Source organism: Elgaria multicarinata, chromosome 3 (genome assembly GCF_023053635.1).
Source record: "Elgaria multicarinata webbii isolate HBS135686 ecotype San Diego chromosome 3, rElgMul1.1.pri, whole genome shotgun sequence".
NCBI classification, from domain to species: Eukaryota; Metazoa; Chordata; class Lepidosauria; order Squamata; family Anguidae; genus Elgaria; species Elgaria multicarinata.
Genome location: NC_086173.1, coordinates 53,154,434 through 53,176,779, shown reverse-complemented (window position 1 = coordinate 53,176,779; position 22,346 = coordinate 53,154,434). Strand labels below are relative to the sequence as shown.

The 22,346-nt window shown below is 40.6% G+C and overlaps 3 protein-coding genes across 9 annotated transcripts in view; 1 reads left to right on the top strand and 2 right to left on the bottom strand.

Annotated features, from left to right (window-relative positions):
* The window catches only part of UNK (unk zinc finger), a 52,914-nt gene extending 44,694 nt beyond the window's left edge, over positions 1 to 8,220 (bottom strand). For 2 of the 3 annotated variants that reach the window (XM_063120314.1, XM_063120315.1), the window contains exon 1: positions 8,023 to 8,220. In XM_063120314.1, coding sequence (XP_062976384.1) covers positions 8,023 to 8,120 — 98 coding nt within the window. In that variant the 5' untranslated portion in view covers positions 8,121 to 8,220. The remainder of the gene's footprint in view (positions 1 to 8,022) is intronic. The other variant, XM_063120316.1, reaches the window with a different exon arrangement.
* Positions 8,221 to 12,338: 4,118 nt separating this feature from the next.
* On the top strand, positions 12,339 to 14,373 carry LOC134394673 (histone H3.3A). Its single transcript, XM_063120313.1, has 4 exons — positions 12,339 to 12,446; positions 12,920 to 13,061; positions 13,400 to 13,553; positions 13,675 to 14,373. The coding sequence occupies exons 2-4, from the start codon at positions 12,934 to 12,936 to the stop codon at positions 13,801 to 13,803; spliced, it is 411 nt and encodes a 136-aa protein (XP_062976383.1). The 5' UTR covers positions 12,339 to 12,446; positions 12,920 to 12,933; the 3' UTR covers positions 13,804 to 14,373.
* Positions 14,374 to 14,999: 626 nt separating this feature from the next.
* Positions 15,000 to 22,346, bottom strand: part of LOC134394671 (uncharacterized) — a 29,614-nt gene continuing 22,267 nt past the window's right edge. For 2 of the 5 annotated variants that reach the window (XM_063120307.1, XM_063120311.1), the window contains exons 11-15: positions 22,097 to 22,322; positions 16,927 to 16,986; positions 16,622 to 16,679; positions 16,108 to 16,202; positions 15,000 to 15,403 (exon numbers count right to left, since the gene is read on the bottom strand). In XM_063120307.1, coding sequence (XP_062976377.1) covers positions 15,242 to 15,403; positions 16,108 to 16,202; positions 16,622 to 16,679; positions 16,927 to 16,986; positions 22,097 to 22,322 — 601 coding nt within the window. In that variant the 3' untranslated portion in view covers positions 15,000 to 15,241. Of the gene's footprint in view, positions 16,203 to 16,621; positions 16,705 to 16,926; positions 16,987 to 22,096; positions 22,323 to 22,346 lie in introns of all 5 variants that reach the window. The other 3 variants (XM_063120310.1, XM_063120309.1, XM_063120308.1) reach the window with 3 other exon arrangements.

The window sequence follows — 22,346 nt, the reverse complement described above, 5'->3', positions numbered from 1 at the left end:
CCTGCTCAGCACAGCTGCAGGAGAGATCCTTGCGCTGATGCAGCACCCCTCCTTACCCATTGGGGACATCACAACAGGGAAGGGGACTGGATGGTTATAACCACCCCTTCCCTGTTGCTATGGCACTGATGGGGAAGGACGTGTTGGCACCAAGCAACACCATTCCCTGTCGGGATCAGTTGGCTCGGCACTGACACATCCTTCAATTTAAAGATTTGTTGCTGATATGAAGCTACCAACATACTTAATCTAACCTTAAATTGATGTGTACATGACACAAATAATAATTTAAAAATTAATACATGCCCTCTCCTCTTTTGTACCCTGTGTAAAAAAAAGCAATGTCTGCAAATAAGGATGTGTGTTTTAATGAATATATTACAAATATTCAACAAATGCAATCTGTCAGTCTCATTTAGACATATGCTGAAGAGCTAAGGCTTCAATCCTATGTATACAAACTTGGCAATAACTTCCATTAACCATTCTGGGATTCACATCTGAGTACACATACATAGGATTCCTCTGTTAACCTGATTCCTATTGATACTCTTATCTCTTTGGATATCTTTCTAGCAGGACATTACAGATAAATTAATCAAGTGTCTGGCATTCAAACTAACAAGTTGAAAAAGCATGATCAGTTCAAGTAAAAAAAACTATTGAACCACTGAAAGCCACCTCTGACTCACTGGGAACATGTCTTGTTCATTCTGAAAGACCTTCACTGACTACTAATCTCATGCCCCCTTTGGAGGACTTCTCTTCAGATGACCTGGAGTCCCCTGAGCCAAGCAATGTGGAGGAGCTGCTTGTGTCTGGGGACCGTGAGGTAGATCAGGGAGTTCTTGGGCACTTGTGGAAAACAGTTGTCGGCCCTAACCCTCATGACATATTTAGCCCCCTCTCGCTCAGAGGGAGATGCTGAGTGATCATCTAGCTGAAAGGAACACAGATGTTTAAAGGTCAGGGCTCAGCCAGCTGCCAAACTCAGAAGTGTCCACCTGAGACATAAGGACTCCTCATGAATGACATACTTGTGAGCAAGGCTCTGCTCAAAAGTAGACCTTTCTTCAGTTGGCACTAATGACCTGTAGCTGTGCTCTAGGGTAGGACTCTGAAGGCTCAGGCTTAAAAGCCCTCAGTTCCAGGAACTGAGTGCTGGAACAATGTTTTCATATCATCTCCCTGACTTGTATGTCCTTACTAGGCCCAGATCTTCTCCAGATGTCCTAGTGTTTGACTATGTACTGCCAACTGACCATGCTTTGGAACTAATCCTGACAGGATCCCTGGAGTCCTGTCCCATCACCAGTGTAGACAGGATAACTGATTTGTCATAAAAACTAGGTCAACTTAATAACTTAAATAATAAGTAGGTTAACACTGAATGGGGCATTCCTGAGTTGTTCATGAAAGCTGATCCAAAACAAAGTGGTGAGCACACAGGAGTCAGCACACTTGTTCCCTTGCTCATAGTTCCAACAATCCATGGGTTAAATAATCCAAGGGTTGTTATGCGTGAGTAGAGTCACAATGGGTTCTCTTTCTGGGTTGTTTGTGGTTAACAAACCATGGTTTGTTAGCATAGCTGGGATGGCACAACACAACAATCCAGAATTTAACAATCCATGGGTTGGTGTAATGTACAAACCCAGTCACTGTCACAAATATGCAATGTTTTGGAAATCTCCAGCCTAGATGCAAGGCCAAATAAAAAGTGCCAAGCTCGTATCTTTATTTGCAGCCATATGTAACAACTGCCGCTATCATCTATAAATGTTCTTGCTTTCCCCCCAAAATATAGCAAAAATGTAGAATTCACACCAGTATATTTCTTTGGCCTTGAGATACTTAAAAAAGGCCTGCTAGGCCTGCAATTATAACATTTCACTATGTAACAAACATGCCCTTGTATCTATTTCCAGCAGAATATTGAAGAATGCTTCCAAAAACTTCAGCCAAAATTCTGTAAACTGATTCCAAGTACTAACACAACCCCAAGAATAGGGAAGTATGCAAACAATTTTCTCTTAATATAAAGCTTGTAGCCAGGAGCTACTTCAGAATAATCTCATTGACTTAGATATACTAGTTTCAGGAATTAAGCCTCAGTGTGACACATTCAAAGAGTTAAATCAAAGGACCAGTACTGAAAACAATGTTTAAAATGTTTATTTGAAAGTAATCTTGTTGAAATCAATAAAACTTTCATGTAACGCCCCTGATCCAGTGACAGCAATTCATACACCTAAACAGGTTTCCCTATGTTAAAAGCTTGACCATGTTTATAACAAGAGTGCTACATTGGGGAAAGCAAAACTATAACCAGCAACGGAGTAAGATGTGTAGAACTTCATGCAGCACGTCTTTCAGATCCTAAGGCAACTGTCTACCGTGGATTGCCATGAGTGGTGTGTTTATAGCTCCCAGGATGGAGGGGACTATGTTTAGGTCAAGATTAAGATGTAATTCCCATATAACTAACAACACAAATCTAAAAAGTATTGCCTTGGATCCTAACACTTTGTCAGCAGCTGTGTCCCCTCAGGAGTTCCACTCACAGGGTGCTTCTGTCAGCAGGGAGGTGGGGGAAGCAAATTCTGCCAACTGCCATTCCCCCTGAAGTCCCTTACATCCCCAAAATTCTAGAAGGTTGGGGGATTCACTGGAATTGGCATGGGGTGGTGGCACAGAGGCCTGGGGAGGGGGATATATTTAAATCACCTAACCACGCTCTTCCTCCAGCTGAAGCAGCTGATGGATTAGAATCCCTATTTCTTCTGTTCACAGATTGTTAGTTAGGATTCAAGCCACTGCTTGGAAGTCCAGCTGAAATCCCACTGAAAGCTTTTAACACTTACACTGATAAATCTGTCTTCAATAATAGCCTGTTAACTCAATGCTTTGGATGTGATCACTCAAGTCAATATTTCACATGATCATTTCACTATGAAAGGAAACCCATATAATATGCCAATAACTACATTTTTCTTCATTTTCATTAGAACAATGAGAGTTTTGTTCACATTATGAAAATGTCACTGTTTTTCACACCATAACCCCTTATGGTCCTCTTTCACCAAAACCTCTTCTCTTGTCTCCTACACAAGCTTTTCCTTATGTCAGGGGAGGGCAAACATTAGGCCTGGGGGATTTGCTTTGTTTTCCACTAGAACCCCAAGGTCCAACAACTGGAACTAGGGGCAAAATAGTGATTCAGTAAAGCAGACATAGAATTGAGGAACAAGGTGCCTCTAAGCACATGCTCAACACAGGAATTTGTTTTCAGTAGGAGAACTGAAGCTCTCACATGAGTCCACTCCTTCCCCATACAGACAAAATCTTCTTTTATTTTAACAGTCCAATTTATATGGGGAAATGCTTTCCTCTCTATTCAACCCTGGAAGTTTTCTATTTAACAGCCACTGGGAGTTGAAAATCCTTCCTGATCTACTGCAAATCACCTGGAGATCTACCAGTGGATCTCAATCCACATTCTACCTACCTGTTTTATGTTGTATGTTGAATATCAATAACTATCCTGCAGATTATAAGTAGGAGAGCTGGTGGCCAATTCATGGACATACTTCATGTGTGTATATATATAGAGAGAGAGAGAGAGAGAGAGAGAGAGAGAGAGAGAGAGAGAGAGAGAGAGAGAGAATATATTTCATATATCAGTCTCATTGGCTGGCTTGAACTCCAGCAGACCTTTATTGCAACTTGTTAAGGTGCCTAATACATTTCACAAAAAGGGGAGCTAGAACAAGGGCTGCACTATGTATATGCCAAACGTCACAGAATGGAACATGGTTTGTTGGTCAAAAACGTACCATAAGCCTGCATGCTCCCCATGACTTTAATATAAGACCTCCTGATTTCTTAAAACCAGAGTTTGCTGTGATTTCCAAACTGAGAAAGTGTGTTTTGAGTGCTCCCTATAAACCAGGATGTTGCAGCTAAACAGAAGCATGCAGGAACATAGCTCACTCCTGATCCAACAAACCATAGTTTATTACACCAGGAATATTATGTGTCGACTAGGTCATGTGATATTAGAGCAGAACTCAGTCTACTGTCAGCTTTGGTTGTTGTTTTTTAAACTGGGGGGAAGCAATTTCTAGTCCTTCTGATTGTGAATATGTGCTTGAAAGTATCAGGGCAATGCCTCATGAAGCTTCAAAATAGGGGGTTAAACAGGCTTTTGAATGGCCAGATGTAAGTGTCCTGCATACTTCATTATCTCTCTCCACAACTAGTAGAAGCATAATTAATTCTGTTAAGAGTTGTTTTTTTAAAAAAATGACATGAATTATGCAAATAAAAAAATTCCCAGCATCTTGGCATAGAATTTGGATTATTATTTTTTGCTCCAAGATTTTTTTTTAAAGCACAATATATATACAAAGCCCTGGCCATCATGCACAAATGAATACTTATTTTCTAGATGACAAAAATGTACTGTTAACTTTCAAAAGAAACAGTATATTTGCAGTGGTCACCCATCAAGCCATCACACACAAGTAGCAGGGATAATATGCTGAATAGGATTATTAATTATATGGGGAAGGACCTGAATGGCCCAGACATAACACTAAACCATGGTTTTGCATTATGTCAACAAGATTTAAAGACATTTGTACTCATGCACCACAATCCCCTTTCTCCCTCCTTCACTTGAGATATGGTTGGCCTGCTTCACAGGGTAAGCACAATCATAGTTTGCTAGTTCAGACAATCTTATTTGCTTAAAATCAGGAAGGGAAGGAGGTAACTAGCATGCAAGGGAAGGAGGGAGCATGTGAGCCTGAGGCTCTTTAGATTCATTAACATACATAACACCAAAACCATGGCTTAGGTGTTTATATTTCAACCAGCCCACTCCCTAAATGTTACACATTTCAGGAATATTTTCCTCACAGTCACAGATGCTTTCATTTTTTTAAAATGACATGAAAAAACTACTTTTTGTAGCAGCCTCTTCTTGACTATACTCCTGCTATTCTTTGAATACGTCTATGAATTTTTAAAGCAAAAATATTGCTACTGTTTCAAGCAGTTGTGTGACCAAGAACACAACTTTCTCTGTCAGTGTTGCTCCTTACATTATCTTGCTTTATAGGATACGAGAAAGTGAAGAGTTTCATGCATTGCATCCCCAAGTCTAAAATCCTCTTAAATTTTGATTCTGAAAAGGTTAAGAAAATATGCCCCTGCCTCTGAGGAAGATACAGGTTTGTGGAGGTTTTAGCCATGGATCAGCACATCTGCTTTGTACTCAAAGTCACATGCTTATCTTAACGATGTTTCATTTTAAGACAATATTAGATATAAGAGTGACAAGCAATAACATCAATGCCACTAATATAATGTGAGAAATGTTTTCAGTGTTATCTGTTTGGGGAAGACAATGTTTCTTCGGGAAGATATTTCCAATAATAAGGAACATATACATTAAATAACTATTCCACCTCTCAATTTTACTGTACAAATATTGTGAAGCATAACAGAGTATAGAGAAACATAACAAAAGGTATTAAGAGGCAGGGATAACTGGTATATTTGAATTCCTCTTAGTAGATGAAGTAATGACACACTAGTGATACATACGTAGTAATTATTTCATAAATATGTATGCAAGAAATAGTTCAGCAAGAAATTCCTTATGCACAGCTGTAACCTATGAATAACATATAGAACACCTCAGCAACATCTTTACAGAGGGGAGCATAAAAGGACATATTGCAACAATGTTGCCCTACAAGAGATCAGGGGAATCAGGAGAAACATGATCTCTCCTGTCAAAAATATAAACAAATATTCTGTTCTGAGGCTACAGTCCTGTGCATATGTACTTGGGAGTAAGATCCACTCAACATAATGAGATTTGTGGACATGTATAAAATAAATGATGGGCTGCATCTAGTGTCATACTAGCGGACCATTCTCTTCTCACTCCTGCAGTTTCCCATGTTTCCCCAAGATCTGCTCTGGAAGGTCCACCAGCCCTCCAGATGAGATATGAGAAGGTATGGAGGTGGGAGTGAGAATCCACTCTGCTGGTGGATGCCATTCAGTCAGCAGATAGACAGCTGGATTTCATCCCATGAGTTTCTTGAATCCTCAATTTACAAAAATCTGCCTACAAGACTTATCTGATCTAATTTTTACAAGAAGCTAATTTTTAAACCTTACACTTCTGAACAGTAACTTGAATGTAGTCACAAGATATCCTCAAAGCATAAACAAATGAAAAATAATAAAATATAAATTAAACTGTCGTTGTGAAATAGCAGGGATTGGGAATTATTACCAGCCCACAAAACTTAAAAACAAAACAATCTGCATGTATGGTATCATTTATTCTACTATTCGTGATTGTGTGTGACACTGAATAATATAGACACAATTTGTAAACCAGGCCTTAAATTAAAAACCAGCTGAGTCCCAGTTGACCAACAGGATTAACACAACAGTTATGCCAAACTGGAGTAGATACAGTACAGCAGCATTTTCTACCTTACAATTGAGGCACATGTGTCCTGCCATTTAGAATCCCATTATAAATGAGATTGTGCCAGTTTGTAGTGATGTTGCTAGCTCTAAGACATTTCATGTATATAAAACATTTGTATCCTGTCGCTCCTAGACTTGCAACAGCTCCTAACAACACTGGTAACCAATATACAATTAAGGTATATAGAGAAGAGCCATTTCCCAATCCTAACCTAATCATAATTCCTCACAGACAAGTGTTTTGTATGATACCACAGACACATATGGAAATGGGAGTGTCCTACAACACTATGCCACGGTAATATTATGGTTTAAATTGCACCTGCAGGGAATTCTACAGGCTGTTACAATAACATACAATTTAATCTCACATCTAAAATACCTTTATTTGCTGGGCTGACTGCTCCCACAATTAAGTCACATGAAAACTTACTAGGATTTCTGAGCCAAGTTGTTGAAACATACTCACACAACCACCACAGAAAATAACAAACTACTTATTCCAGGACTTAGTGTCCTCTTATTTTGATACTTCTTACCAAAGTAAGTATTTTGTACTGTGATAATTGATAGAACATGTCGGTAGTTATGTGTTTTATACAGGTATCGTTTATTTTATGAGTACACTGAATACATGACATTCTATAGGGCTTGACATCCTTTATTTCACAACACCACCATTTCACAGCACTCAATTGAAAACACACCACAGTTCCCCTTATTCTTGACATTTTAATTGGGCACCCCTGGAGAGAAATACATACTAGTCCTAATGACTGATAGCAGCATGAAAGAACAGCAAGGAAAGCCAAGTACTTTTGGCATGTTATAGTTAAATGCTCTTTATTTTATGGGACAGTCCCTTATTCCAGAAAGGACCGTTAGAAGATAATGGGCGCCCGTATTTGTTTTCACCACAAGCCCATGGCCAAGACACTCTACAAGTACTTGAGCAGAGAAAACAAAATTTAATCACTTGTCTTTCCATCATTTTACCACAAAATTATCCTACTTGGTGACACGAGGCAATGCATTACCATAGCAGACGGAAGAAGGATGGAGGGTGACAGTGAGCGAGAGTGGTAAGGACAAGCAGAGGATTTGGGGTGAGGAAGATAGGAGAGACGGTAACCCTCTACCCGAAGGCCAAAACTGTAGCAGAGGAGCCATGGGGCGCGCAAACCGCAACGCATCATGGGCATTGCGCGCCTCAGCCTGTGGGGTGTGTATATGTATGTGGGGTTATTCGGCGCGACCGCGCAAAAAAAAATGCGAGGGGGTGTCGGCTCCTGCCCCGCCCCCTCCCACTCAGGCTTAATTCCACGGCCCAGGCCGGCCACGACCGGTTCCAGCCGGTTCCGGGCGGGCCGTTGGTTTCCGTGCGCGCGTGCCGCACGCTGCCCGCTGACGTCAGGCGTGTGTGGCGCGCGGGCGGGCGCCGGGGTGCGGCGGCGGCGGGAGCAGCAGCAGTAAGTGGCGGCTGCGGGTGTTCTCGCTACGTACGTGTAGTGCTGCGGTTTCTCGGGCTGCGCCTGGAGCGCGCTGGCAGGCGCCACCGGCCCGGTCGCGGGAGGCCCGGTCGTTACCGGGCCCTTCGACATGCTCGTGGCTTCCGCTCCCTCCTCCGCCGCCCGCCACCACCGAGGAGGAGAGCTTTATTATTCACTCTGCGCGGTCCGCACGGAGACCGCAATGCGCAGGCGCTGCCGCCGCCATTACCGCCCCGGGTTACCCAAAGCATGCTGGGGCTTGTAGTCCCGGTGATGGCGGAAAGTCTCCTTTTTCTTCTGCTGAGTTTCCGGTCCTTAAAACTACAACTTCCAGGGGTGCTCTGCGCTTGCTGTCCCGGATTATGCAACATCGTGGTGTTTCATAGGAATTGTAGTTCAGAGGAGTTCCTCCATGGATTGCAATCGAGAGGGTTAAGCAGGACCAATGCTATACAAGCCACAAACCGTTTAAACAAACGTATTGCTACATAAATTGTTACACCCCAAACTTAACGAGTTTTACTTGAAAGTCAGTGGTGCGGTGAGACTTCCTTCGTAGTGAGTGTGCATAGGGGTTCAGGTTTAGGGGTTTGTGCTATCGTCTTGGGATTAATTGTAAGGCATGTAATTAAATGATAAATTAGTATGTGATTCTTGCTGACAACTCCAAATCGATAGGAAAAAAAAGCTGGGCACTAGGGACGGTAAGACGGAATCCCATTCACATAATGTTTTGATGTTTGTTAGTGCAGCATGATGGGCTATAATTGTGTGCTGCCCTGAGATACCTGAGTAAATACTAATAGCTTATTAGAAACAATGTTACAGATCTGCAAAACAGTTGCATCTTTGCAATAAAAACACCAAAGGTTCTTATGGTACCTTAAAGACTAACACATTTATTATGGTGGAGTAGAGTCCATTTGATGAGATGCATTTGATGAAATGGCCTCTAGGCCACAAAAGCCATAAATGTGTTAGTCTTTAAGATGCTACAAGACCCGTTGTCAGTTTTGCTGCTAAAGTTTTAACACTGCTACTCCTCTGAAAATCTTTGCAATAGTGGCTGTGTTATAGCCATTGTTAATGCAATATCTGATTAACCATAAGATTATTATTTACATAACACTTTTCAGTATACAAAGTACTTTACCATTCTTATTTGAGCAATACAGTTAAGAGGTGGCATGGATCAAAGTAGAGCATCTCCCTATCCTATGTTATCACGCTGGTTTCTATGCAATCCGATCCTATGCATGTTTATTTGAAAGTAAGAGATACTATATTCAGTGGAATTTAAAATATCCATAGGGTTTACATCTTAAAAATGGAATATTTTGCTAGCTGATCTTTACAATATTTTTGTTCAAAAATAAACCCCACTGAAATCAATTGGACATTTCCAAGTAAATATTATTAGGATTGGCCTAATTTCATAACATGTGAGCAATGCCTCTTCTGATGTTCTTTGGAAAGAATGGACGTAGGCCCTTTCTCTGCACCTCCCCCCCCCCATGCTCTCTTTTAGCATCTGTATAGTAATACTTCAGGTACAATTTTGTTTCATATTTGTCAGTTACATATGTTGCTAAGGGTAATCTTATCATCATGCCTAAGCTTTAACTGCTAGAGGCTATGAGTGAACATGAGGAATGAAATATACTGTTATGCCCTGTTTAGAGCTGGTTATGGCCAGAGATAAAGCTTAAAGCTTTGTGGTGCAATTGGAGGCCTGTGCCACAACAGCTATCATGACACTATGTTAAACAGGGCTAGGCTGTGCTGTGGGGTTAGGAGCCAAGGATGTCCTGGCCTGGTGGGTCATAAGGAGCTGACTGTTTTTCTCTCCCCCACTATGTTTGTTTGTTTATTTATTTATTTATTACATTTCTATACCGCCAAATAGCCGGAGCTCTCTGGGCAGTTCACAAAAATTAAAAACATTCAAAGTATAAAACAACAGTATAAAACCATAATATAAAATACAATATAAAAGCTCAACCAGATAAAAACAGCAGCAATGCAAAATTACAAATTTAAAACACCAAGTTAAAATTTATTTATAGACTGTTAAAATGCTGGGAGAATAAAAAGGTCTTCACCTGGCGTCTAAAAGCATATAACGTAGGTGCTAAGCGAACCTCCTTAGGGAGCTCATAAGGAGCCAGGGTGCCACAGCATGTTTCCCATGTTCTGTGTAAGGACTTCTCTCCTTACACAGGAGAGATTAAGGATGGCTAGGTTCCGCTTGTGTTGGTGTTCGGATCCCTGAACCCAGTCTTATGCTCTCTGCAGTAGGGCATATGATCATGGTTTGGTGTTATTGGAACTTTGCTTTACCACATTAAAGGTTTTCTTACAGCTATCCTTATTGAGGGTAGTGAAAGAGAAACATGTATCAATCCTGTAAGTCCCACCTTTCCCCTGGCTTAACATTTAAGGACATAACTTAAGAAGAGCCATGCTGAATCAAACCTATCTAGTTTACAATGGCCAACAAGTTACCTGTGAGAAGCCCACAAGCAGGACATAAGCGCAAGAGCACCCTTTCACATGTGTTCCTCTGCAGCTGGTATACATAGGCACACCATAACAATGTATACATATCTACTTGAAATAAGACCCCTTGATAAGACCCTATTTACTTCCAGGTAAATAGATACAGTATTGCAGCCTAAATAGAATGCAGTTGTTTTCTATGTGTGATGATGCTTTATAATAAAACATATTGCTTAAAATGAGCAGCATTTGATCACCTCTATTTATGCCTGTTTAGAAATGTGTAACTACAACTGGCATTGCCTTATACCATATTTAGTACATCAGTAGCCTTTATCAATGTAATTAAATTCCTGTAATCCAATGGGAAGAGGATTTAGTAAAGTATACAATATATGTCCCATTGTTTCTAGACTGTTTCAACTTGATTTTACAAAGAATGTGATTTTAAAACCCAAGAAGAGAGCATATGGAGAATGTTTTTGTTTTGTTTGACAATGTGTGTCCTCAGTTAAACAGAAATGCCCAAGCAAATAAAGACTATGTGATTGCTTTTATTAGATCTGTACTTCTTTCAAGCCTACCAACACAGTCTGTCTTTTTTGCTTCCATTAATTTGAAAACCTTCAGGAATATTAGAAATCATACCAAATTTGTTAAATTTGTACCCAGTTCCTAAACACATCTAAGTGCTAGTGCTGTAGTTTTGTTGAATGTAATCATTAGCCATTTTATGATCAGTTTATTAGGAGTACATGAGCTTAGATAATTTATATTTCATTGGAACTTTTTTTACTTTAACTTGGAATGCATTTCATATATAAAATATGTTTATGGAATAATACTGACAGTTTTGTACATGATATGCAATAGTCTATACTTTTCAGTGTTTTACACCAGATTGCAGGGTGAGGCCTTTATCCTACAACCTGCAATAAGTTTCTAATCAAGTTAAAATGTGTATTTGCAGGATAGGTGTTTTTCATATTTTGTTATGCTTTGTAAATGTTCACCATGCTATTTATTGCTGTAACACATTATTATTGGTATTTATGCTATTTATTGCTGTAACACACAAGTCAGCTAGTGTACAAAATAGACTCATAATTTTTCTAATAAAACATTTGTATTTTACCCACTAATTTTTATAAAGTGTATTTAATGGTGAATTCTGGTAGAAGGGGGGAAATCAATTTATGAACTTTGGTATATTTTCATTATAGTCAGTATTATCTTAATATATTATACAAATGATATTTTAAGCAATGGTTTGTGTAGTGTTGTTTAAGAAGTAATTATTAGCTTATAAATAAAGGGAAATATTAAATAAAATAAGTTAAAATAAATGAAACAATATGTCGCAGTAGACAGATGACCATCAAATACTACTATAACCCACCTACCCGCAGTATTATTTCCCTGTCCTTAACGTCCCCACGTTTTTTATGGCTCTGTTTCCCCCATTTGCCCTCCCTATTGAGTCTGGGACACTCAAAACGGACTGCTTTTCTTTCCCATTGACTTTCCATTGTGGAGCTTTGCAACAAAAAGTAGGATCCAAACTATGTTTTCTGTCGTCCAATCAGAGCCACTAGCTTGGCTCCAATTCCAATTGGTTTGCTTTAGCTCATGGTAGCCAATCGGTGTGCTACTTTAACAACCAATCGGCTGTCGAGCTTTCATCCAATCATGCCCAAGATCCGGGGAAAAGGCCTTTGTGTCAGTTGACGTCACGGCGCCGGCGTAGGCAGACGCCAATGGTTCTGCGCGCTGCGTGTCTATATTGTGAGGTCATGGCGTTGTAGGTCCCCTCCCTCTATAAATACAGTGTCCCCGCGTTAGGGAGGGGACAGTTACGGGTCCTTTGGATAAGGAGTAAGACGTATAGGCTGACTGCTTAGAGCGGAAGTGTTTTCAAAGGCTCAGTTCCTGAAAGTGGTGAGTTTCGCCTTGGAGTAGGAGGACAAAATGGCGTGCGGGGGTGGGGAAGGTGTGTGTCGCTGTTTGGGGAGCGTTGGGAGAGGGTAAAGGCCTCTTCGTTGCGGCTTCTCCGCTGTGGTTGCGAAAGAGAATCTAATGGCTGTACCCATGGCAACGTAATTAGCGGGGGCGGGTGAAGAAGAGCAAAGAAATCCTGGCTTCGGTCTATTACTGCGCGTGGGCAGAGGGAGCGTGACTCCTTGTTTCTATTCCGCGGGGGAATTCCTTAGTTGGCTGCTTGCCCGCGTGGAGAGGGGGTAAGATGCTGACATCTGCTACTGCTCATCTTTCGCTATGGTTTCTCCCAAGGGGACGGAGGTTAGTACAAACAGATGTGGGTCGAAGTACCAGGGAAAATACCTAGGCTACTGCACAGTTGAGAATATTTGGAAAGGCAGGTAATGTTAATATATCATTTCTATTTCTCCTAGAAAAGTAAGGGGAAATGGCCCGTACCAAGCAGACTGCCCGTAAATCCACTGGTGGCAAAGCTCCACGTAAACAGCTGGCTACGAAAGCTGCTCGGAAAAGTGCTCCCTCTACTGGTGGAGTCAAGAAACCTCATCGCTACAGGTAATTTAAAAAGTCTTATTAAATGTAATGAATTTTAGAAGGCCTGCCAGTCAAGTCAACTTGTGGAATAAAGGGATTAGTAGGGTGGTGGTACTGTTGTAATACAACTGGTTTATTCTGACATGATTCTTGTATAGGCAATAGCTTAAAATTCATGTCAACGACAGTTCATGTCATAAACCAGTCGGACACATAGGTTCTGCAGCATATTTTTCTATGTTCAGTAGTGCATCTCTGATAACTGATTGTATTTGGTCATTAAAAGAAGCTGTCAGATTGTGGTGTGCTGTAGTGTCGTTTATATTCTTTAATGCATTAATCCTCTCATTCTTCTCTAGGCCTGGTACTGTGGCACTGCGTGAAATTCGTCGTTACCAAAAGTCCACAGAACTTTTGATTCGCAAACTTCCATTCCAGAGGCTGGTAAGGGAGATTGCCCAAGACTTTAAGACAGACTTGAGGTTCCAAAGTGCAGCCATTGGTGCACTGCAGGTATGATTGTCTTCAAGAGCTACTGTTAATATATGCACTGAATGCTGGGACAGAAGGGATTACAAGTGGCAGTTGATTCATGGCTTCTAACAGTGTCTGTCTCTGTCTTATTTTGAAATAGGAGGCTAGTGAAGCATATCTGGTGGGTCTCTTTGAAGACACAAACCTGTGTGCCATCCATGCCAAGAGAGTCACCATCATGCCCAAAGACATCCAGTTGGCTCGTAGGATACGGGGGGAGAGGGCTTAAGAGGAGGATGTTTTTATGGTGTTTTGTAGTAAATTCTGTAAAATACTTTGGTTTCAATTTGTGACTTTTTTTGTATGAAATTGTTTATAATATGTTACATTTGTACTTAAGTCATTCCATCTTTCACTCAGGATGAATGCTAAAAGTGACTGTTCACATAAAACTCAGTGATGTGAGCCTTGTTGCTCAGCAGTGACAAGTTGCTAATATGCAGAAGGGATGGGTGATCTTTCTTGCTTTTCATGCATGTTTCTGTATGTTAATGACTTGTTGGGTAGCTTAAATTGTAAGGTACTAGAATTGATATAAATGTGTACAGGGTCCTTTTGCAATAAAACTGGTTATAACTTGATCCAAGTGTTTAACAATTGGGGCTGTTAAGTCTGACCATACATCACTGTGATAGAATGTGGACTTTCAGAAGGGTAAAATTACAAGTCTTAACCACAGTGTAACTTACAGTTTCCTAAAAACGTAAACCTGGCAGCTATAGAATACACTATGTGCATTTATAATAGCTATTTTATATATTGTAGTGTCAACATTTTTAAATTAAATGTTTTACATTCACACGAGTCTTGTCATTGTTGTGGGGAAAGTAGTATTTCTATCTTGTGCTATACTACCCCTGCTCAAATCAAGTTAAGCCTGTTTTTTACTTTATATACAACCCCATTGCAATAACAGCTTGCAGTAATTATGTAATCTAAAGTAGGTGAATAGCTTGTTCCAGAGAGTGACTGCTTGTGGAATAATTTAGAGAGAGTGGAAATTGGGTAATACTACTACAGTTCCTTAAAAAACAGTCAAGCCTGCTGTTTCAAAATCTAATTAGATGACATAAGCACCAACTGAAAATTAAGCTTATCGCTTTACTCTTTTCAAATTAGGCTTCTTCAGATGCTTTTAACTCATTTCTTTTTAGGTTTCTCTGCTTCTCTTACACTAGCTTTTGTGTTTGCTTTATTTGGAATATACCCTGCTCACTATCCAAAGTTTTAAGTTTGAGGTGACATAAAACAATGTCAGTACCTCATGGCAAGGGATCCTCATCCAGGTTATTAGTGATTGCTCTTGGCAGCAGACACAAAGTTATTGGAGAGGAAGGAGCACAAAAGTATAAACAAAGTTCAGGTTCTCTCAGGTCTGACTGCTTCAACCGATTAATACAAAAGTATTCACACTACACACTGAAATTGAACTATTCTGCCATGCAATAAGTTATTTAATTGTTTGATTCATTACACTGAACTTGTCTCATTTTCAATGTAGAAAGTTTGTTTGTTTAATACAAATAGTATGCAAATCCATGGCTTCAGCTTGATTTTATTCCAAATTTTGGAAGTGTCTGTAAATATGAAAAAACAATAGTAAAAACTTGACTCTTCAGCAAGAAGACGCATTCAAAACACTATTTCCAGTGCAGAATTATAATCCATTACAGGGCCTTCTTAATCCAAGAGCTGGCCTGCCAGGGTACCACTGACTGAAACCAGGTCCTTGCAGGCCAGTGGAGCTCTAAAAGTAGGTCATTGGCAGACGCCCAGCAGCAGCGCATCACATTCTCAGACAAACCATTCCGTGTGTTTAAATCCAGCAGCTAAAGAAACAAATGACTTGTTACTCTTCAAACATGATGCTCTCTGAAGTTCCAACTTGGTAGTAGTTGCTCTAGCCATGGGATGGTTTCATGCTGGGTGCATGCCAATTAGCATTGTTTAAACACCATATTCTCCTACTCCTTTTGACTACCTTTTGAATATTAGATGTTTAGAAGAATGTTTAGGATATTTACCCCAAGTCTTCGATTTCGCTGATGGATCTTGAAGTTCACCCAACTTTGGAAATGATCGAGTGTATCAAATACAATAAGACAATATTATGTTTCTAATTGGTCACTTGGTAGCCTTAGTAAGTTTCCTATTTCATTAAGTAGTCATGTCCTCATTTAACAATATGACATCTATAAATGAATTTAGTGGGAAGACTCATCTGAATAATAGTTGTAATCCTTCAAAAACCTTACCTGTATGTGTACTAAGAAGTATATTTAGGGTAACATCCAATATTACGTGAACAGAGTCCCCCTTGCACAAGGGCTTCCTCTCAATACTCTTGGTGCCCTACCCCAACTTGCTCTGGAAGGTGCCCCAAACTTTTAGAGCAATTTGAGGGGTTATAAAGAGAAAGTGGAATCCTTTCCACCAGGGCAGATGGACACAGTTGGATATATCCCCTTGTTAAGAAAATACAGTGGCCTTGCTACTTTTAATAACTTGTAGTCCAAAGCACATACATCCTTACCAATTCTTTTGATGATTTCTTCACTTTCTTCTTCAGAATTTGATTCAAACACAAGACAGTCAAAAGTGCTGAGTTCTGAAGGTATTGCTGAAGACCTATATAAATGAAGTACTGATGACAACACTTCATAGCCAATATGTTTATGCTAATGTGGATGTGACGGATTTTAATTCTTTGTTCATTCTGTCTCATCCTTTGTCATATCCAAGCAAAATGAACCTTAGTAACTCATTGGCAAGCTGAGATACTCCTGTAAGATCAGGGTGAGCTTTCCCACAGAGAGCCCAAGGTGTACCCCAGGGTATCTTTCCTAGGAAGGAAGGTTTTTTTTAATCACAAATCAGGCAGATGTCTTGGTTTGACGATGGTTGGCTGAGTCATGTAAAGATTGTATAAATTGCTGGATTCCCCTACACTAAATACTGTACTGCTGCCACACACACAATTATGGGGTAGACATAAAATCCTGATACAATCCCTCCATGTGTACATTTTTTAGGAAAAAAAAACTTACAGAGTGCAGAAGGCGAAGAGATGGTTCCTGTCCAGACGTCGTCCCACACAGGAAATGTCTGTATAAGGGTAACGGAACAAAACCTGACAATGGCAATAACATTGATTTTATAAGGCAGACCTGTAATAAAGTAACAGCCCGTACCACATAACAATATTTTCCAATAGGCCATGCACATTTTAGGTATGTTCTGCCCATTGTATAGAAACAGTGCAGTGAACTGCAATATAAAATATTTTTGAGAAGGTATGAACTACTTCAATATGGTCATGACAAGCACAATAAACAAAGAAAATAATTCTAACCTTTGAAGAAACTTTCTGTTGGACAAGGACTTCTGTTTCTTTGACATCAAATAAAACCACCTGGGGAAATACATTGAAACTTTTAAAAGATACTATGTAAGTGAAATAGTGACTGGCAAAATGGCTGTGTCAGAAAGTCAACAGAAAATTGCTATGGTCTCAATTTTTCCCCTCAGTTTTTTTTGGGGTGGGGGGTGGGGGTTCCTTAAAGTTTGGTGTGATTAATTATAGAAATAATCATGATGATAGCCTCAATTAAGGGTACGATCTTCTGCACGTTTAGACAGAAAAAGGTCTGACAACTCCCAGCATTATCCAGCCTGCCATGCTGGCAATTGTAGGACTCTTGCAGAGGATTGCATCCTAAATCACTTAACTTGACAAATCCGGTGTAACCATCACAAAATTGCCAATCCAGTCATTTTCTCAGATCTTGCACTGCAAAAATTAGTTGTGTAAATCAACACCAATTTGTACTGATGCTACTTAATGGCACTGCCTTGCATAGCCTTATTATAAATTGTAACAATGTAGAAGTTTGATTTATTATGTATGCAAACCCAAAAAAATAAAGAAAATGATGAATTCCCATCTGGCCTACTGCTTTAAAATGAAGTTTCTATTTCATATAGTACCCACAGGCTTGCAATTAGTCCCTCAGCTGGGTTGAATAAAATATGTATTTAAAGGAAATGAGATACAGCTTCACCTCTGCTAGATGCAAGCTGCTATTTATGAGCCATCCAGGGAAACAACAGCACCCTTGAGTGCCTAGACTGGAAGAGTGATTGGGTTTCCCCGGTACTGGGAAAACACAGCCGCATATTATGCCTGCTCATTCTTCTTCCCTTAGGAGAGAGCAGCTGGCAATGAGTAAAGGAGTTGAGAGAATAGAGCAAAAGGTGGGTGACTGCCTCATCAAGTTATTTACTAGGTGGCATTTTGGTCATGTTTGAAAAAGGGCATGGCAAAAGCAATCATTTCCTTTTTGTTGGCTTGACACCCAGCACTTGAAAATATGCATAGCTAAAACAACTGGAGTGGTTTGCCTCTTGGCTGAGGCAAGTGGAACACGTCTGTCCTGCTTATGATATCTATCAATAACCATCATATAAATAGGTAGCATCTATATGCTAGAGCTGCGCAGAACTCCCTCATGACAGAAAGGCTCCTCTTCAGGATGACATGGAGTTGAGTAATCCCCATCTGTCTTATGTAACAATTTAATATGTTGCAACAGTGCATCTGAACATGGTGGCTTTTGCTGATATAGTAGTAGCAGCAACATCCTCTTGTCATGGGTAGGTAAGAAACCCCCAGCACAATACCATGGATAGTGACCATGAGTCAGTGCTATGGCGTAGTTTAAAATATCTCAACTACTTCTCCAAAATTCACATTAGGTGGGTTATTGGCCATCCAGACAAGCTAGTCAGAGGAGACAGCCAAGTTGTACAAACAAGTTGTATGTTTTCATTACGATAGTGGTCATTCCAAAATCCTAGCTCTGTCCCTATTTAAATGCCAAGACTCATGTACGAATAATATAATACAAACATCACTTTCAAACAGTTTAAGTCTAACTCTAAACACAATTGGGGTGATTCTCTGATTAAATCCCCCCCTTTTTTGAGTTTCATCATCCCCCATATGCAGGAAGAAACTATCTGTCCTTGTGTCTGCTTAATAGACTCAATCTTGATTTGTTAGCATTTCTACAGTATCTCAACAGGACCACTGTGCTCAATAGTGGTCATTTTATGCCATGATAATTTCCTGTGACCATTCTGTACCTTTAAGATGAAATAATGCAAACAGCCCCAAAGACAAGAGAGTTTGATGATTTGGTAAGAATAGGGGGAAATGGGGTGGGTGGGTAGATGGGTTATGGGCTGTATCCAATGCCATTTCTTCACCAGCACAATGGAAATCTCTGAGAAAATGGGATTTCCCCTCCCCTCTGCGCCCCCACCTGCTCCAGCGGTTTGAGGGACACTCTGGAACAGACTTGGAGGATGCAAGGGAAGGAGACCAAGGCAGAGTCTTGTTGCATGAGTAAGACATTGGATATAGCCCAATCCACTTAGTACAGGAGTAAGAAACCAGTGTCTCTCAAGATGCTAGCCAGGGTTGATAGGAAAACAAGAACATAAGAGCTATACTGGATCAGACTAAGGGTCCATCTAATCCAGCATTCTTTTCACACTGTAATGGGAGTGGGAGTTCAACTGAAGGATCACAGGTTCCTCACCCTCCCCATTTAGAAGACAGTGGGATTAGAACTCAGGTCTAGCACTCAACAGAATAATTCCATAACCAATGATATAGGAGCAGGATATGGGGGGGGGACACCTCCCAAATGTGCATGCCATCCTGAATGAAGTACGGTTGCTGCTTCAGGTATCTAGGCTGTGTGCTTTTTCTCCTACTCATGTCCTGTAGAAGGTGGAGTTCTTCTATCAAAGGCTACAATGGGTGGGCAACTTTGCAGGGTCCAGGGTACAATTTTCACCCACTTTGGGTTGTACCACCACCACCACCACCCCAACAGTGGGGGAAAAGGCACTTTTTCACAGGGTGTGCCTTGTTTCAACAACAAAAAATGCACTCCTGGAAGTCCTGGAGGAACACAATTTTCTATTTAAAGAAGATGCACTCATGCCTTGTATTAAAGTGATCGATCATGCATGCATGCATGTGTGTGGCATGTCAATGAAATTCAGTGGCACAGCCGTGGCAATTTGGGGGTGGCAGGGGGTGCAAAAAAGGTTGGGGAGACATGTAGTTCATGTGTTGTCCTCCCCAAAAGAGACGGTTGTCTTAGTGGTCTCTGATACTTCTATGGGGTTTTTTTAACAAAGGCTACCATGCACTCAGGTATTTGTGAACGTTCACAGAAGGGTTATTTGATGTGATTTTCTGCTACTGTAATTAGTGATTGGATTTGCTATCATGTAAGATTTTGTTAATTGCCTTGTGTGGCGCAGAGTGGTAAAGCAGCAGGTTCTGCAGCTGAAACTCTCCCCATGGCCTGAGTTCGATCCCAGCGGAAGCTGGTTTCAGGCAGCCGGCTCTGGTCGACTCAGCCTTCCATCCTCCTGAGGTCGGTAAAATGAGTACTCAGTTAGCTGGGGGAAAGGTAATAACGGGCGGGGAAGGCAACGGCAAACCACCCCGCTAGAAGGCCTGCCAAGAAAACGTCACTGAAAGCTGGCGTCCCTCCAAGAGTCAGTAATGACTCAGTGCTTGCACGACAGGTTCCTTTCCTTTTTTCCCCTAAGATTTTGTTATCCAATCCTATGACACAACACCTGTGTTAATCATAAACCAAAACATGAGGAAAGAACTAACAGGGCTGGGAATGGAATGCAGCTGGGACCTATACTCAAAGGCCGGGACTAGACCTGGTCACAACTGGCAATTAAAGGGAAGAGAAAAAGCACATGATTTTAGTAGTAGGGTAGAGGAGTAAAATGCCCAGATTTGTATGAATTTGCATATCTCACAGAAATACCTCTAATCAGGAATATTCTGATCTCATCCTTTCCCAACCTAGTGCCCTCCAGATGTTCTAGACTACAACTCCCAGCATTCTTGACAATTGACAATGCTGACTACAGTTGATGGGAACTGAAGTCCAGAACATCTAGAAGGCACCAGGTTGGGGGAAGGCTGGTTTAAATTGTATTAATATGTTTTTGTATGTGATGGTTTTGATATTATGTTTTATATTGCTTTTTTAAAGCTTTGAATCTTTTGTAAACTGCCCAGAGTGCTTTGGCTATTGGGTGGTATAAACAAATAAGTTGAATGGAAGGTTTTCAAAGTGCTTTCTACAGAAATGTGTAACCTAGCAATGCTTCAAGTCCTAAAGGCTTAAAGGAGGCATCATTCCTTTACCAAAACTGTAATATAGAGCACTGATTGCCCAAAGATCTAACTATTCATGTTTTCTGCCCAAGCTGAAACAGCTGCATTCGGACATCACAGTAAGTCAGTGCATGCTGCTCGATTGCTCCCACTTGGCTCTCCCTGTCGGTGGGAGAAGCTAAACAAGCCAGGGACACTTCAACTGTGGTTTCTTGCCAGAGTTCCTAGTATAGACGCAGAGACCTTGGCTTGTTTTGCTGTCCCCACTGGCAAAAGGAGTCAAATGAGAGTAATGGAGCAGCGTGCACCAGCACACGCTCATTCGTGGTAACCCAGAATCAAAACAAATACTGGCTTATCAATGATGTGCAAACAAGGGATGAGTGTACTTGGTTTATGTATCATGGAGAAGGGATAACGGGAGCTTGAGGGGTGAGAGAATGCTCAGCAAAACCAGTTTGTACTCTGAGCAATTACAATGGGTACTGGATTTACTGACTGCCTAACATCTCCTATAAAATGGCATGTCTCTTATGAAATAGAACTCCTAAACTCTGTCACCTTGTGGAAGAATTTAACAATGTAAGTATCATTTTGGAATGCTGTTTCTCTTGAGAGAACCACCAGAACATTCACCATTACACTGCACAAACTCAGCTTATACATTTAGATCGTGCACTTTTTTATTTCCTGAGAGTCATCACACATTTTAGTGACTGGTATTGTCAGAGCAACATCTTCTTGCTCCTATCCTCTTCCTTGCCCTTCTGTAAAGATTACTGTTGCTTAGTCACTCAGGTTATTTGCTCATAGGAGGAAAAGTTACTTCTTCAGTTTCAAGCAGATTCTTTATTTTTCCCTGCCACAGGGTATGGGTACAAAATAGTTAAGAGCTGTCTATCCTCTTGCGTTCTTGACTGGAGAAGCTCAATAATTTTCTGTATATATCCCAATCCAAACATATCGATCTCAGGGCTTTTGGTTGCCAGGCAGCAGAAGGGTGCCCACTCATCAAAATTCACCCAGCTTCAATTTGGCACAAACATTCACTGCTACTGTAGTTGCAGTAGGAAGACCGCCCAGCTTACCAACACTTGTAGCAGTTTCCTATCTCAACCAGACTCATAACTCAGATTAATGTCTGTTCTAGCAATTGCTAATGAAGAATTGGCTAAGGATTGTAAAACAGTGAAGGTTAAGGGAAAACCAGATATTTACAAGAGTGGAAATGCATCCAGCAACAGTGGCTCTGCTCCTATGTTAATCCCCAGGTTTTGAAAAGTCACAGCCAGAAACTTACCTGTGGTGGTAAATGTTTTTCTACAACCATAGGTATGCCTAGGTCTAACACCTCTTTGCCTCCATACTGAAAATAGACAGAATCAGAAAGATGTAACAAAAATAAAGAGATAAAGCAATAACAAAAACCTAGACAATCCTCTTTCAGCTCTCCAAATCCACTTTTATCTATCAGTCTCACCTTTCCTACATTGACCTGGCCTAAGAACCGTAGATTGTACAGCAGCCTGAGGAGAAAATGGTCAAAACAA